At 30.4% G+C, this 16,628-nt stretch overlaps 4 protein-coding genes across 4 annotated transcripts; 2 read left to right on the top strand and 2 right to left on the bottom strand.

Annotated features, from left to right (window-relative positions):
* Positions 1–504: 504 nt before the first annotated feature.
* LOC124533704 (FGGY carbohydrate kinase domain-containing protein) lies at positions 505–3,159 on the bottom strand. The gene is made up of 5 exons (XM_047109152.1): positions 2,854–3,159; positions 2,499–2,714; positions 1,554–2,419; positions 1,099–1,321; positions 505–1,031 (listed from the first exon to the last, which is right to left on the bottom strand). The coding sequence occupies exons 2-5, from the start codon at positions 2,679–2,681 to the stop codon at positions 672–674; spliced, it is 1,632 nt and encodes a 543-aa protein (XP_046965108.1). The 5' UTR covers positions 2,682–2,714; positions 2,854–3,159; the 3' UTR covers positions 505–671.
* A 520-nt stretch (positions 3,160–3,679) lies between these two features.
* Positions 3,680–4,434, top strand: LOC124533546 (ribonuclease P/MRP protein subunit POP5). Its single transcript, XM_047108904.1, has 2 exons — positions 3,680–3,878; positions 3,975–4,434. The coding sequence occupies exons 1-2, from the start codon at positions 3,859–3,861 to the stop codon at positions 4,423–4,425; spliced, it is 471 nt and encodes a 156-aa protein (XP_046964860.1). The 5' UTR covers positions 3,680–3,858; the 3' UTR covers positions 4,426–4,434.
* On the bottom strand, positions 4,422–7,167 carry LOC124533545 (caspase-8). The gene has a single exon (XM_047108903.1). It carries the CDS (start codon positions 6,930–6,932, stop codon positions 5,310–5,312), a length of 1,623 nt encoding a protein of 540 aa, XP_046964859.1. The 5' UTR covers positions 6,933–7,167; the 3' UTR covers positions 4,422–5,309.
* Positions 7,168–8,682: 1,515 nt separating this feature from the next.
* Positions 8,683–10,473, top strand: LOC124533556 (MIEF1 upstream open reading frame protein). Its single transcript, XM_047108915.1, has 3 exons — positions 8,683–8,909; positions 9,444–9,691; positions 10,238–10,473. The coding sequence occupies exons 1-2, from the start codon at positions 8,745–8,747 to the stop codon at positions 9,480–9,482; spliced, it is 204 nt and encodes a 67-aa protein (XP_046964871.1). The 5' UTR covers positions 8,683–8,744; the 3' UTR covers positions 9,483–9,691; positions 10,238–10,473.
* Positions 10,474–16,628: the final 6,155 nt, after the last annotated feature.

The following is a 16,628-nucleotide window of genomic DNA, read 5'->3' on the forward strand; positions in this document are numbered from 1 at the left end:
AATACAGGTTTTATATGTGTGAAATACAACATAACCTTTCATTTTCATCAAAAAAATTTCGTTTAACATAGAATGAATGAATAAAACCGAATATTCAATTGCAATACCAATACCACCTCAGCTAGCATAATCAGGCCACAGATTAACGCTAACTTCACAATGTTGCGTTTATACTTGTCAAAAATTTAAAGCCACTCACTTTACTCACGACGAAATAATTTATTAATATATTAAAAAAATATTTATTATGAATTGTTTATTACAAAACTTAAATATAATATAACCATAAAAAAAAATGTGGAAAGTAAATACATATGTGTTAGGCAAATAATAGCAAGTAGTGAGTGTTGCTATTCAATAACTCCGAGTATCAATTACTTTTTGCTTTTCATATGTACTTTCTTACGGCATTGAGCTTGGCATTTTTTATTTAAAATCTCTACCAAATAATCTGATAATAACGTTGCTGTTATCTTTTAGTAATAATAAAATAAAAAAATTAAATAAATTTCAGATTATTTAATTTCCTCTGGATGAAATAAGAAATTACCAATTACAGCTTATTAATTAAATTATTGAGCTTAAGACTTAAATTATACAAAATATAACAATTTATAAAATAATCTTTTTTGTAACTGTTAACGAAAAATACATAACTTTTAAGTTATTTATTAACTATTCATGATACTCCTGTATTGTAATTGATCTTGAAACATTTTGAGGAAAACTTGGTATTTCTTATCATGGTATGATTTAATTTTTAGATTTGGCTTCACAACATCTGCCGTTCCACCCATACTTTGAATAGCTGCCTGTACATTGTTAAAATAACTGGAAGCACAGGCTCCTAGAATTGCTGCTCCCACCAAAACAGATTCTTTTTCATGTGGTTTCAATACAGGCAGTCCAACTGCATCTGCTTGTATCTGAACAAATAGAGGGTCTTTCGTGATTCCACCGCATACAGGTAAGGATTTGAATGGTGCATAACCCGCCTGATACAATGCATCTATTATATGCCTTGTGCCATACTGTAAAAAAATTTTTTTTTAATTTTTTGTATAAATAAATTAAATGTAATTTGTAGTCAAAGTTTACCGAAAGAGCTTGAATAGTTGCAAGATACAACAGTGCCAAATTTTCTTCACTATTGTTGATGGTTAATCCAATAACCATGCCTTTCATTTCAGGATCAGATAATGGTGAACGATTACCATGGTAATCTGGCCAGACATGAAAGTCTTTAGTCAGTAAGCTTACATCTTCAAGACCTTGATTGTTAGCCATTTGTGTCAGCAATTTCCTTAAATGATTTCTTGCACTAAAAATAGTACAAAACATTTATAATAAATATTACCATATAATACCATATAATACCATAATAAGTATTTATTAAATATTGACACCATTTATATACTATTAACACAAAAAGAATTACTTTCATATTTTTAGTTTAGAAATTATTTTATTTATAGACCAAAATAATTATTTTTTTAACTAATTAGTAATAAACATAAGATCTAGAATTACATTTAATTTAGAAGAATACCTACTCTCCTGAGCTGCAATTATTTAAAAGTTTTGCTCCAGCTGGGTGGCTTGCTATGACAAAGTCCAATAACATTCCTGATGCACTTTGTCCCCCTTCATTTAACCACATATTAGGTACCATTGCACTAAAGTAAGGACCCCAGACACCTTTGACCATAATTGGTTCAGTATTAACAGCCATATGACATGTAGATGTTCCACAAATTAACCCTAGTCGACTTGACATGTTGTCATCAATATTTTGTCCTTTTGCTCCAATCATACCCAAGCCACCTGCATGTGCATCAATAATTGATGTAGCTACTGGAGTACCTGGCAAAAGGTTTAGTGATCTAGCTACTTCATTAGTAAGGCCTCCACAGTAATCACCCGGCATTAAAACTTTCTTTCCAATTTTCTTAAAGTCTTCCCCAGCTAAATCATCAAGACCAATTTTTCGCAAAAAGTCCATATTCCAACCTCGTTTTCCATCAACTGAACATTCATAGTTCCATTTACATACCAATGAACACAGTGAACGACTCATTGATCCAGTTGCCTTCCAAGTAAGGAAATCGGGAAGATCAAAGAAAAATCCATATTCAGACCATTGATTCGGCATATTTTTCTTTAGCCACAGAAGTTTAGGCATTTCCATTTCCAAGCTAACTTTACCACCAACATATTCCAGTATTCCATGTCCAGTTTTGTTTATAAAATCAGCTTCAGACTGTGCACGATGATCCATCCACATTATAATATTTTGTTCATTGTTACAAGAATCACTTACTGCTTTAGGATTCCCATTTTTATCTAACGCTACAAGAGAACATGTTGCATCAAATCCTATACCTATTACATTTTCTGGGTCAATATTTTCTGCTACAGCCTGTAAATGAAATGAGTATCGTTTATGAAAACATACAGGATTTTAAATTCCAACTAACCAGATAAGTATTTATTACGACCTTTATAACATATTCGCAACATTCCCACACATTGTTTGAAGATTGTTCATAGTAGTCAGCTTTTGGTTTCCATGTTTGTAAATTTTTTACTGCTGTCTTGATTATATGGCCAGACTTATCCACTAATGCCGCTCGCACACTTCCAGAACCAACATCGACACCAATAAAATACTTTAGATTCATATCTTCAGCTAGCTCACTTCACAGTGTATTTTTCTACAATTAATTAATATATTACAAGTTACAACAAAACAGAATCTCGTCGTGATATTTAGATAAAGTTAGCTTATTTTGAAAGCTTTTAAGATGTATTATTTTTATGAATATTTCGAAAATAAATGACTACGTTACGTACCTTATTGTAAAATATTTATCGTTTATAAACATAATATTCTTCAAGATAAAAGGAGTAATGAAATAACGACCTTGACTTTATAACGCTAAGATAAAATATAGTGCTATCTATTTAACCTCTACTCATCGTAAGCACACGTTAGTTCAACGATGCTATATATATAAAAGGAACCGTATAATATTATGATTTGCTTTTATTTTTACATAATGATTTAATTAATAAATAGTACTGTTTTTAAAAACCTACAACAAAAACATACGCATTTCTTTTGAATTTGGCGGTAATCAAAAGTAGAGAACTAGAGACTATTGATTTGTATTGATATGTACCGTAGTAACCTTAATATTGCTAAGCCTCCGATACACGTTGGGTCGAATTAAAGTGTTAGGAAGTTAGGAAAATTAAGAAAACAAAATCATCGTCCAATAGGTGGAAGTCTAAAAGACTTTGATAAAAGTTATTCTACATAATTTTAGGAATTGTGTGTAATAATAATTTCGCTGTACATGATAACAGGAAATTAAACTAAATAGGGTTATTAAGTGCATTGAAACTACCAAGAAAACGTGTAATTTAGAATGAAAATACTATTTATTTAGATAACGCCCTCGTATTAAAAAGCGATTGTAGGGCTTTGGTGACGATATTCATTAGTAACTTTTAAGTTATATTCATAACTTTTAGTTATATTCATAACTTTTAGTTATATTCATAACTTTTAGTTATATTCATAACTTTTAAAAGTGGGTGATATTGTTGGTCAACACTAAAACATTGTAAAATTCAAACCTATTGCATATATTATATAATCTATGTTTGTGACTTGTCAAGTGTCAACTGTCACGTAAAAATAATAAAAAATCACAACAGACGACAATTACAATACTTATCCACATTGTTAAATACGGGTTATACCATAAAAATTAAATTAATTGCCTTTCGGCTTATAAAAAATTGTTTACATATTACATTTCTCTAAAATCTTTATAACTTTAACGTGCAGATATGGTACGCTTTAAACATAGGTAACAGCGAGATCCTTCTTAAATGACCATATCTAATTACTTTGTATTTAAAGTATTGAATCAAACATTTGGAAATTTTTAATATTTTATTTCCAGGTACATGACCGTCGAGATAGTTTCACCAACAGTGCCAGATTATAAAGCTCTATCTTTGAAATCAAAATTATTTAATGATATAATCTTCGAAAAAATTCAGCAATTACACGGCGATTTTGGTGTAGCAGCAGTTAAAAACGGGTTTCTAACAAAATATTGTAATGAAAATACTAGGATAGCTATTATCAGATCAAGACATGGCCCACATAGGTTTGTTACAAGTAGTTTACCTTTTATTACTAGAATAGGTAAATTAGAAGTTAGTTTAAAAACTCTCCATGTGGGTGCCACCTTAAAGCACAGTTTTAAATTTATACAGAACCATCAACGGTTATATCTAGAAAATATCTGGTCAAAACTAAAAAGTGATGAAGAAAGAAATGCATTTGAAGTTGCTGCAAAGGACTTTACAAAAACTGATATCTCATTAAACATTGAAAGAATTGCTTAATTTATTTTTTTATTTCAAAATATACAAAATCATTTCAAATATACTACAAATATAATTATCCTAAATTATGCACTTATTACTCAATTCCTACTTTAATTTGCAATAAAGCTTTTTAAGTGCCCGGGCCTTAACCAATATGGATAAATATTAAATACCACCCCTCACTGATCAGATATTCTACAAATTCATAGTTATTTTTTTTCTAAAACAGAGGGGATCACCAAATTTCAGAATTTTAACAAGTATGTTTTGTGAATAATATGAATATAATTCCAGTTTTAAAACATATATATATATCCCAGATAACTTAATAGCTGTTCAATGAAATGCCTAGCCACTGCATCACAACTCCTATCAACCTTAGGCCTGCATGGCATCAGTCCCTAGACACAGTCACATTGGCACTGACATTTAAAGAATATAATACATGTATTTCCTTGTGATGAGTATATTGCATGTTTTCATATCTCTTAATTTACAGGGTAGGCTATAAAACATATGCCTATAATAAAGCCTTTAATATAAACTCAATAAATAATTCTTTCTTCTTTGACTATTCCTTATTAGTACTTCAAGTATGGCATAAATATGTCAATGTTAATTAAATATTATAATACATTATATACAATTAATAAATCCAATAGAGGTTTGCTTTAAATTTACAAATAGACAGAAAATACTACCTTAATTTAAATATTGTACCTTACTTTTTTATGAATCTTAACAAAATATTGTTATAATTTAAATTTTTGTTTGCAACATATAGATTTATTTATATTCATATATAAAAATATATCTATATTATGTTGCAAATTGAAATTACCTGCTTTCCCACTGAAAGGTAAATTTATAGTAAGGAGAAAGCAGATTATTTTAATTATAAATTAATGAGGTACAGCTAAATATAGTTTTTTTCTTAATGTAGTTTCAATAAAAGGGACTTGATGTTGCTGTAGAAAAGTGCATAGATGTGAAACATAATCTGTGACTTTGGTAAAGATGTCACTTATTTGCTCATGCTCGACTCTTTTCTTAATGAGGAAACATAAGGATTGTATAAATAATGACCCTTTTTCTTCATTTCTGAAAGCTTCATATGAGGGAGCTGTTGCCCAGAATATAAGAAAGTGTGACTTTTTCAAGTAGAAACCTGATCTAGGACTGTCAGCTACTAGTTTGCTATAGATGTCTGGTTCAGATTCAATTTGACATGCTTGAATGATTAAGACTTTAGGTATACCATGAAGTTGAATTGCTTCATCAGAGTCTAATAAATTTTGTATATCTTCAATTTTTATTTTGGTCGAATCAGCTGCATACACGTGACCCCTTACACCATGAGATAGTATGCAAAGCATAAATACACTATCTTCAGGGTAAATATGATTCTTAATTACTTCTCTTATAAATTGATATACTTCAATTTGATCCAAATTAGATTTACTTATTACCTCAAAATTTAATGAGGTCATTGTCTCTTCCAATGCAATAAGGTCATATGTGGATCCTAAACGATCAGACAACACTGTAGATGTTCTTTGCTTGATACTATCTTTTGATGGATGAAATTTCTCTTGATTTATAATACAACATACACCTATACGTTTTAAGTTCTTTAAGGGATAAGCATCTATGTCTAATTTAGTTCTATCTGATTTAAAGATTGAATTGGGTTCCTCTTCTAATTGCAACTGATTGAAGTACTCAAATGTTTCTTTAAAATCATTAACAGTTATTTTACTCTGGATTAGAGAGTCATTTACTCGGGAAGTAAGTTTATTATCCACACTGCTCATTTGTTTTGAAGAATTCAGATTGTTTTGGCTGTTTATCTGGTTCTTTATTTCTCTTAGAATTAATGCATATTTGTCAAAATGGCTTAAGTTATCAAATATTACTGCCAGTTTTTCAATGTCATAGTCACCATTGTACTTCTTTGTTTGTTTGTCATATTGTCCTAATATTATAAATTTTTGACTCATAAGTTCCAAGAAGATAATTTCACACATATCATGCTCTGAGATATTTATTTTGTAAGAACTTAATGTCCTTTTAAACTTTGACAAATGTTCCAATGTCATATTTTCACATATTTTATACAAAGCCTTCTTTATGGGGTCTATGTAGGCTGTGACATAAATGTTATCTGGCAAGTAATGCTTTTTCACGTTTGACACATTGAAGCCCAATTTTCTGATCACTTTGTAAAGTCTACAAATGGCGAGAGCTTCTAAAAACTCGTATCTCCAGGTTGATCGAGACTGTGCATAAAGTGCCCAGTCATATAGCAAGTTCATATTATTGGCCTCAACATCTTTTGAAACTCTTTGATATAAAATCAATCTTTGAAGTGCTGTATCAGGAGTATCATATAAAAGGAACACCAAGGAGACCATATCATAAGGATTCACATCTTTTTGTAATTCTGATAAAATGTCAATGCTGATATTATTTATATTCGTAAATAAGTTATCCACAGGCTGAGATACAGTATCTGAATGTAGCATTTTCAACCTAATTTAGCGCCGATATTAATAATTAGAATCAAATTAAATATTGTTCTAGGTAAATAAATCTTTATTACAATTACAAAATATATACGTTTAACTATGAAACACTATTATAAAGTTTGGAACTACTGTTTGAAGTATTTAACTATTTACAAAATCACTTGCAACTTAAAAATACTTTATATATGTACTCTTTGCTTAAAAATAAAAACACTGGTTGACGGTACGTATTACCTACGTTTTCATTGCTGTAAGGCCACGTTTAGTAATCAGTACTTTAAAATATTATAAGCTTGTCATGTAAATTATATCAAAAGAGCAAAATAATGAGAAATATTAAATAAAAATATTAATATAAGGTTATTGTTATATTATCATAATATATTATCTTATTATCATTTTTTTTAAGGATACGACACGAAATTTCCGAACGTTCTTCTTGCTAATCTTTCTATTTCGTCAGTGTGTAAGTATGTCAGGAAAAGGGAATTCCCTTGTTGCTTCCAAAGGAATATTTTTATTTCCTATTAATATGCTTTCGATTTTGAGTATTATTTTTTAAACACAATAAAAAATATAAATACTTTCTTCTGTCTGGTATATAATATTATAACAAAGCATGTTTTAAAATTACTATTACGAATTCGTTACATAAAAATACATGATTATTGTATTTCTTTTTATAGTTCATCAAAACATGCATCTAATATTTCTTATAAAGTTAAATATAAAATATATAACAATACTGAAATGAATAAAATAAAATGCATTTTATTTTTGTAACAAACAATGATGTTCTAGTAAACAGATATGTCATTAACGCGCAAAAAGAGAAGACTAGAAAACGTCCTAATTGGGACGTTTGCCTTTAGTCGTTTTCCGTAGTAACACGTTATATAACATCATAATTATGTAGTAATACGTTTTGCGTAATTAAAACATCTTGTTATCCCTTTTACTTATTGTTTTTATCAAGCTATCCTTTTTACTTGTTACGAAATATAAAATAAACGTTCCCTGGCGCGGCACACTATTTTCTGTTGTATAGTATGGATATAACATATCTGTTTATTAGAATATCATTGGTGTCAAAATTATTAATATTATGAAAACAAATAGATTTAATTACCATTATTATAACAAATTTATCAATTAAAATGTTTAAGTAAGTTTTGTTACGATATATTAGTTAATTATTATTCAAGAATATGAAATTTAAAAACATAAAACTGATAATAAATCCTACTAATAATACGATTATCATTGCTTGGAATATTTTATATAAGTTTCCATCTCCACGCACACTCTAACACATCGAAATTGAATGTTAATTTTTTCTAATTAGGGTGTTTGTGATCTGTACTTAAAATTTATCTAAAAATCTTTCTAATTTTGCATATGATACATCACAAATTTTACATATACTAATTTAATTGTTCGTTGTTTATTCTTCGTCACTCTAAATTTGAATATATTTTAATTATAGCTGTATAAAATTTTGAAACGAACAAAAATAAACTTCATCGAAAAGCTAATGTAATATTGAAAAAAAAGTGTCACCATTAATCTCCCTCCCTCTAATTTAACAGAACATATCGTAGGTCCCGTAGTAGGTAGATATAATGTGTAGAGGCGACATGACAATAACATAGTCTTTACCGGTTTGTATTCTGTGATTAATTTTGACAGCTGCTGAAATCTAAAGTTGAATAATTGTTATTGTATTATGATTAAGAGGTTATGTTTTTGGTTTATCTGATACGACTATATATTAATGCAAAGTGAACATTTTATGTTTGGGATAAAACTATGTCTGCATCTAAAGCAGAAATTTTGAAATTATATAAGAATCTAATGCTGTATTCCAAGTCGTTGCGGTTTACGGATGTTACATACTACAAGAAGAGGATATCAAGCGAATTTAAACAGAATAAAAGTTTAAGTAAACCCGAGGATATCCAATACGCACTTAAGGTATTCAGTGTAACTATTCTTCCATTCATTAATTCATCAAAGGTTAGAAGTTCACTTCGGGAGATAGGCCTGCCACAATTAAGAGCCACTTCAAACGGTTCTGCATTTTTGAGTTTGATGTTATGGTTTCAGTTCGTGGTCCAAGATGGGCAGGTGTTCAGTTTTTTCCAGATTTTCATTTAATATTATTTATCATGTAATAATAAGTTGCATTTGTTGATAGACGCTCCTATTATAATCATACAGTTGCATAACATAGCTTCCTTAAACTGCTGCCAAAAATATAATTGTAATTGATTTATAAATATTGGCATCGCTACAAATTGTATTTTAAAGTTTCACAAGTCAGCATATTGTTAAAAAAAATTATTCTAAAATTATTTGAGTTGGTACATAAATATTACTTTAAATTGATTAGAAAACATCACTATTTATTAGAAAACATTGTTGTTTTATCATGTAATACTTTTTTGAGAACATTCAAGATATAATATATAATTGATTATGCAGGTATGTTTTATTTTTGTTTTTCAGAAAGGAGAAGCCTTGCTTCAACGTGGTTCCATTGTCTAAAATGCAGAGTATAGGGACTTGCCTGTTAATCCAAAGAAGTAGAGCATTATTCAATATATGTATAGCATCAAAGCACACTATAGACTATTCTAAAGTTCCAAAAATCAATGAATGTGACTTGTCGGAACAATTTGTTAGAGGAAGTGGTCCAGGCGGTTCTGCTGTGAATAAAAATGCTAACTGTGTTGTTCTGACACATATACCCTCTGGTAATTTATCTTCTTAACGATTATTGCTTATTAAACATGTAGGTAAAAATATTTTTTTCCATTATTAAAAAGTCTTTATCAGAATTGTTGAATGTTTAATTAAATGAATTATTACAAGTATCCATTATGATAGAGATCTATTTAGAAAGACTTACTTAAATGTTCAAAATAAGAAGGCATCAATAGACCACCTAGAGATGAAAAGATTTACAGCTTGATCCTGACAAATTGGATTTTGTGTCCTTGTGAACTTTAAGTACTAGCTTTAAGCTTAATAGTATGGGAGATTGATACCATTTTTAAAATAAATAAAACAGTCGCATAGTAAAGTTGCCTCTCAATTATTATTTATCTTATTCAATATCCCACTTGATTAGTTTAATAAGGATTTAAAATTTATATTTTATAAAATATATTTTTTATACTATTAAATAAGAGACTATATAGATGCTGCATTGTTGATGCAATAAAATTCTGTGTGTAATTCCTTTAATATATGTACCTTTAAACATTTTTATTAAAATATAACATAATTAATTTTTTTAGGGTTGACTGTAAAATGTCATGTCAGTAGATCCCAAGATGACAACAGAAAAATGGCGCGAGAAATGTTAGTTTCGAAATTAGATGCAGTCATCAATGGTGAGGACAGTGTGGCAGCACAGAAAAAAAGATTAGAAGCAGATAAACATAAAAAAGCAGATTATAAAAAGAAAAAAAGAGCTCAACTTAAAGAAGAATGGAAAAAACGTGAAGGCTTAGCCTAGTTATATATGTCAATTTAAAAAAAATAGTGTAAAGTTTATAGGAATATTAAAATTTGTATGTCTATAGAATTATAATAATTATGAAAGAATGTGTTTTTTTAATTTATTTTACTCACATAAAAAAATTAAAAGTAATTGTTAACCAACAAGTGTAAATCAAATAATTGTTTTTTGTTTTGTGGAAAGCAATGATTATTTCGCCATTTTCATGTGCATTGGAGAAGACTAAATAGAGACTGAACATTGTGGTCGAAATAACCGTCTTAATTGCAATGGAAACCATAATATTAAAAAAAAAATCATTAACCAGCACTTAATGATAAGTTGTGTCAGTTTGATTTTAGTTTTTGTGATAATATATCTCAAAATTGTAATTTAACAATATTTATAACAAGTGGTTATGCATGTTTTTAATTAATAGCCTGTAAATTTCCCACTGCTGGGCTAAGGCCTCCTTACCCTTTGAGAAGAAGGTTTGCAGCATACTCCACCACGCTGTTCCAATGCAGGTAGGTGGAATATATATGTGGAATAATTTCTATGAAATAAGACATATTCAGGTTTCCTCACGATGTTTTTCTTCACCGACGAATTATAATCATAAATTAGGAGAAAGTTTTTTTGGAACATATTCCACCACGCTGTTCCAATGCGGCTTGATGGAATACACATGTGTCGGAATTTCTATGAAATTAGACACATGCAGGTTTACTCACGATGTTTTGCTTTGCGCCGAGCAAGAGATGAATTACAAACATTAATTAAACACTTGAAAATTCAGTGGTGCTTGGCTGGATGTGTACCCGGTAAAGATGCACGTGTTCTAACTGGGCCATCTCGACTCTTTGTTAGTGTACATTATGTATATATGTATATATTCAACCACTACTACAAAGAAATTCCAAAACGGTTGTTTGGTTTTAATTTTCCTTAACGTCTTTCTAATACAAACAAACAGAGTTGCAGATGTTTGTTTTTGATGACAATTTTGTTTTTGTATGTTCAACCTATCCAAGGTAGGTCAAGTAATCAATTATTTATGGTCACATAAATAAATAGGTCACTTGAGGTCAGATAACACACGCTCACCTTCTTTCCCGCCTCTATATGCGCCGTAGGATATCAGTAGCCCGGGAATTCCCCTTTGGGACTTCGTTATTGCGTCACGGTAAGATGCGAAAGAATCCGTGACCTCTGCAGAAAAATGGAGAGGGTACAACTAGTTTTTTAGTGAGTACTCCGTTGTATGTACCGGGGTATTGACGAGTCGCTCATATCCTCCCAACTCCACGTAGGGCGTTTTTATAAATATTATAAATTATGGTTGTCACTTAGAGTGATCTCCCAGATCGGGTATAAAAGATTGAAACAGCAAATTAATCGGACATATTGTGCACTCACGGTGTAAAATACTTTACCCTTGACATATATATCATGTATGTATATATTATAGCACTGTAAAAAATATTATGAATATTGGTTTAGATCGTCAATTGACAGTACCTAAACATAAAGTGTGTAAAAGTAGTTATAGTTAACAAATATAATAAAAATAAGGGTATATTGTTGTTATATCAAATTAAGAAATGTATACAGATAAAAAAAATGTTTTTTGCACAAGAAACCTACGCATAGAGCTTTAGTAAAAAGGATGGATTATGTAAGTTCAAGGTTTGTTTACCTTTACTCCACACACATACCGAAGGTCTTACTTTACGGAACATACTATGTCAGTAAGTTTAAGTATTCAGGTTATTAGGTCACCATGGATCTAAAAGACGATTGTGATATGGAAATAGAACGTAGGTCGTTGACTGTTCCCCGTCACATATTAGTATCTTCATTTGCAAGATGATCACAGACTGTTCAGAGTGATTACATTGAATGGGTTTTCGAGGTGGTGTGATTTTTCGATGCTTTAGAATGGGAATAGATACCTTTTTTTTTTCTCTCGCTGGAAAAACGCATTACGCGCTTCCCCCACGTGATGGAAAGTGGGGGGGTGTGTGGGACTCCCCGGAGCCCTGAACGCCGAGTACGCCCAAGCACACCGGGTTTACCCACTAAAAAACCAGCGGTACCCTCTCCGTCTTACGGCGGACGGGATCGCTTACGCATGCTACCGTGACGATGGGAATAGATACCTATGTTGTAGTTTTAAGTATTTATTTAGTTTAAATGGCTTAAATAAAGATTCCAGTCACATTATAATCATCAATATAATCTTTTATTATATAGTATATTTTTTAATAATGTAATTTCTACAAATGATTTCAATTTATGAATCGGCAAAGATAAAAATATGTGCAGAATTTAATAGAAACGGATAACTTGATAGAAGTCAGATAAAGATCATATTAAAACTTTATTTTTAATAACAATAATCCTATTTTATTAAATTTAAATATATATTTTTAATCTATGACAGTTTATAACGAAAAAACTAGAGCCTTAGGGCAGTTTTTTCTTACCAACTTACTTCAGGGTGCGTAAATACAAAACCAATTTGGATTATTCTTCCCCAAATTTGAATTATTTTGTTACGGAAACAGATCTCTCAGTCTGTTCGTTGAACAGCGCCTTGGGCTTAATTACATACAAGTACTTTGCGTAACTTTGACATTGTTATAACAATACGTTTCTGTTAGAAATATGCCTAACTTGTTAAAAGGTAGGTATTTTCTGTGGGAAAATATTTATGTGTTTGATTAGTTCCAATAGTGGATGCAATTTTAAATTGAATTTAATACTAAAAAAAAAATCCTATTTACATTTTAGTGTTTTTTCTTATTAAGGACTAGTTGTCGCCCGCGGCTTCCCTTGCGTTTTAGGGTGTTGGTTTTCATGTGTTAGGTAAAAAAGTAGCCTATGTCCTTTCTTGGAGTTCAAGTTGGCTTCATACCAAATTTCAGCAAATTCAGTTCAGCGGTTTGGTCGTGAACGAGCGACCCAGTGTAGTTTAACAAATAAGGATCATAACAGCTTAGGTTCTTTGGTTGGCAGCGCATTGGCAGTATGACGAGTGGTTTAAAATTCTTGCAATATCTTTGTATTCTGCACTGTATGAGATCTTGAGAGTGTCTTACAATTGCCTAAGTCCTTCTCTCCAGTTCTGAATTGTCGTTTTGGAGCATCACGCTGCAAACGCGGTTTGTTCGATTCTTGTGACCGATTTACAAATAAAGCGTTTAACCAGGAATGATCGTCTGCGGCAGTTCAATAACGTAAACGTGTTTGAACTACCCAGGTTCCGCAATAAATACGGCACCAGAACATATAAGTATATGTTACCTGTAATATTAAATAATCTCCCTACTCAAATATGCGACGAGTACATGAATAATTCAAATCCCACAAATATACTTAAAACTTATTTCATAAATTCAATTAAAAATATGAATAATAAGAAAATATAAAGTTGTAGTATTGTAAGCAGTAGGTACTAGCATTAATTAATAGTTAAATCTTAGTATAAGAACTCGGCTTCCACACAGAAACCATACAGGTTTAAGTGGAATGTCTATTTGTATTCTAATCGTTTGTAACAAAAAACGTTTTTAGTCAATAAATTAAAAAAAAAAAAAAAAAATTTTCGTTCTTCATTGTCGACCAAAAAGTGAATTGTAAAAAAGCACATAAAGATTCTTAGGTATTGTTGATTTTAAAAGCAGCTTAACTCAACTCTTTACATACACATATTGAATGACTAATGTTCGTGAGTATATTTATTCGCTAGTTAGATATCTACTGTAAGTTAAACATAATGAATGACATTGTTTAAACGTACAAATTATTTATATGTATAAAAGCTTGCACTATCGATTTCAATTGAAGAGTTGCTGTTAAATAAATAAATAATTTATGAACCATTAATCTTACGGATATAAATGCTCATTGCTATTTATAGAGGAATATTAATTAGCGCCTTTCTAAAACGTTCTCTTTTCTAGAGCAACTCAATTCAGAAAAATGCTGTTTTGTTCAGTTCAGGGGGGAAATCTGCTAACTCATTACGATAATTCAGATCGTAACTGAGTTTCAATATTACTTATATTGATTATACCAACAATTAGGGGTATAATTCGCTGTGTTTGCAGAATAGATGACGTCTAAATGGCAACGATTGTTCAATTCAATTGTCAATTTGTTAGTAGACTTTCGGCCCAGCTCAGTTCAGGTCAGGGTCGGATTTGAAGGATTAAAGGCCGCGGGGCTGAATTGTAAAAATCAAGAATAAATTTGGTTTTTCACATTATTTCATTTATTCAGTGCCCTTAGATTGACAAAAAATAAACTTATCGAGGAGATGATTTACTTATATATAAACATAATGTTATACTTATTGATAGAATTGTAGGTAAGTCATTTATTTATGTATACATATAGGTACTGATATAATTTTGTCAAACCTGTAAAAAGTGGTAAAAAAGGTTTGTATGTCAAATATTTTTTTAATAAAAATTCATAGTGAATTAATAGTTAGAAAGAGAATAAAGTATTACAAATATTTGGCTTTACAAGTGCATATATGCCTGTATACCTACCTAGATAACAGATTTGCAATCACGAGTGCTCCGACAGTACCTCAACGTACATACCCCTGTAGGTATGTACGTTGAGGTACTGTCGACGTGCATTAAAGTGACTCGAGTTTCCAAGATGTCTTAGTGTGCGTTACATAGCTAATGTAAGAAAAAATATACATTATATTATTTAATTAATGTAAGTTAGCAACTAATTAATTAAACCTTCGTAAACAGATCGATACACTGCAACAACGTGGTAGGGGAAGTACGGACAAAATGACATGGTGTTTTGTTTTTTAATCATATTTATTTATTGAATACTATCATAATCAGTCTCAATCGATTTTGGTGATCTTTATTTTATTGACAATCAGTAAAACAGTCTTTTAATTAAGTAGGAACTATAATAAAATGTATATTAGGAAAAAAATTAAGTAATCACAAAAACCATGCTATACATATTATACGGACAAAATGATATACTAATTCTTAAGAACACAGTTCACAAATAAACTGTTTGTGGTCTTCTTTGGGACATCAGCACATGACGCATGAGCCCAAAGGAAACAAGAAACACATCGTAAACAGCCTTTAAGTCATTCTTGCACCTGCACGTTTTCCTGCACGTTTCTTGTCCTTGTTGAAAGGGTATTTGAAAGCATTTTTTTGGGTTCAAAGGCAAGCTCTTGGAATGATGGACGCGTCAAACCAAAAAGTCATGTTTCTAAAAAATGTATGTGTTCTACTAACTGATATTCAATTTCGGAAAAAAAACGAGGTTGTTGATAATATGACATGGTATGTCATTTTGTCCATTGTATATGTATGTCATTTTGTCCAAACGTAAACAAAAACGAATAAAACGAATAATAAAAGAATAACGAACCAATCTGGTTATCGCCTATTTTCTAGTAAATTATTTGTTGTTATTTGTAATAATTTATATTAAAATCGATGAACTGTTCCAGTTGTTTCATGAAAGAATTATGTTTAACAAAACACCATGTCATTTTGTCCGTACTTCCCCTACCACGTTGTTGCAGTGTATCGATCTGTTTACGAAGGTTTAATTAATTAGTTGCTAGCTTACATTAATTAAATAATATAATGTATATTTTTTCTTACATTAGCCATGTAACGCACACTAAGACATCTTGGAAACTCGAGTCACTTTTTAATGCACGTCGACAGTACCTAAACGTACATACCTACAGGGTTGAGCACTCGTGATTGCAAATCTGTGATCTAGGTAGGTATACAGGCACATATGCACTTGTAAAGCCAAATATTTGTAATACTTTATTCTCTTGCTAACTATTAATTCACTATGAATTTTTATTAAAAAAATATTTGACATACAAACCTTTTTTATCACTTTTTACAGGTTTGACAAAATTATATCAGTACCTAAATGTTTACATAAATTAATGACTTACCTACAATTCTATCAATAATTATAACATTATGTTTATATATAAGTAAATCATCTCCTCGATACGTTTATTTTTTTGACAAATCTAAGTGCACTGAATCAATGAAATAATGTGAAAAACCAAAAAATATTCTTGAATATTACAATTCAGCCCCGCGGCCTTTAATCCTTCAAATCCGACCCTGACCTGAACTGAGCTGGGCCGAAAGTCT

Source organism: Vanessa cardui, chromosome 11 (genome assembly GCF_905220365.1).
Source record: "Vanessa cardui chromosome 11, ilVanCard2.1, whole genome shotgun sequence".
In the NCBI taxonomy this organism is placed as follows: domain Eukaryota; kingdom Metazoa; phylum Arthropoda; class Insecta; order Lepidoptera; family Nymphalidae; genus Vanessa; species Vanessa cardui.

Excerpts from the sequence above, each read along its gene's own strand:
- LOC124533546 (XM_047108904.1), top strand. The coding sequence starts at position 3,859 with ATGGTACGCTTTAAACATAG. Across the intron at positions 3,879-3,974 it reads ATGGTACGCTTTAAACATAG|GTACATGACCGTCGAGATAG; the intron begins GTAACAGCGAGA and ends TTTTATTTCCAG.
- LOC124533556 (XM_047108915.1), top strand. The coding sequence starts at position 8,745 with ATGTCTGCATCTAAAGCAGAAATTTTGAAATTATATAAGAATCTAATG. Across the intron at positions 8,910-9,443 it reads ATATCCAATACGCACTTAAG|AAAGGAGAAGCCTTGCTTCA; the intron begins GTATTCAGTGTA and ends TTTGTTTTTCAG.
- LOC124533545 (XM_047108903.1), bottom strand. The coding sequence starts at position 6,932 with ATGCTACATTCAGATACTGTATCTCAGCCTGTGGATAACTTATTTACG.
- LOC124533704 (XM_047109152.1), bottom strand. The coding sequence starts at position 2,681 with ATGAATCTAAAGTATTTTATTGGTGTCGATGTTGGTTCTGGAAGTGTG. Across the intron at positions 2,420-2,498 it reads GTTGCGAATATGTTATAAAG|GCTGTAGCAGAAAATATTGA; the intron begins GTCGTAATAAAT and ends TTTCATTTACAG. Across the intron at positions 1,322-1,553 it reads AATAATTGCAGCTCAGGAGA|TGCAAGAAATCATTTAAGGA; the intron begins GTAGGTATTCTT and ends TACTATTTTTAG.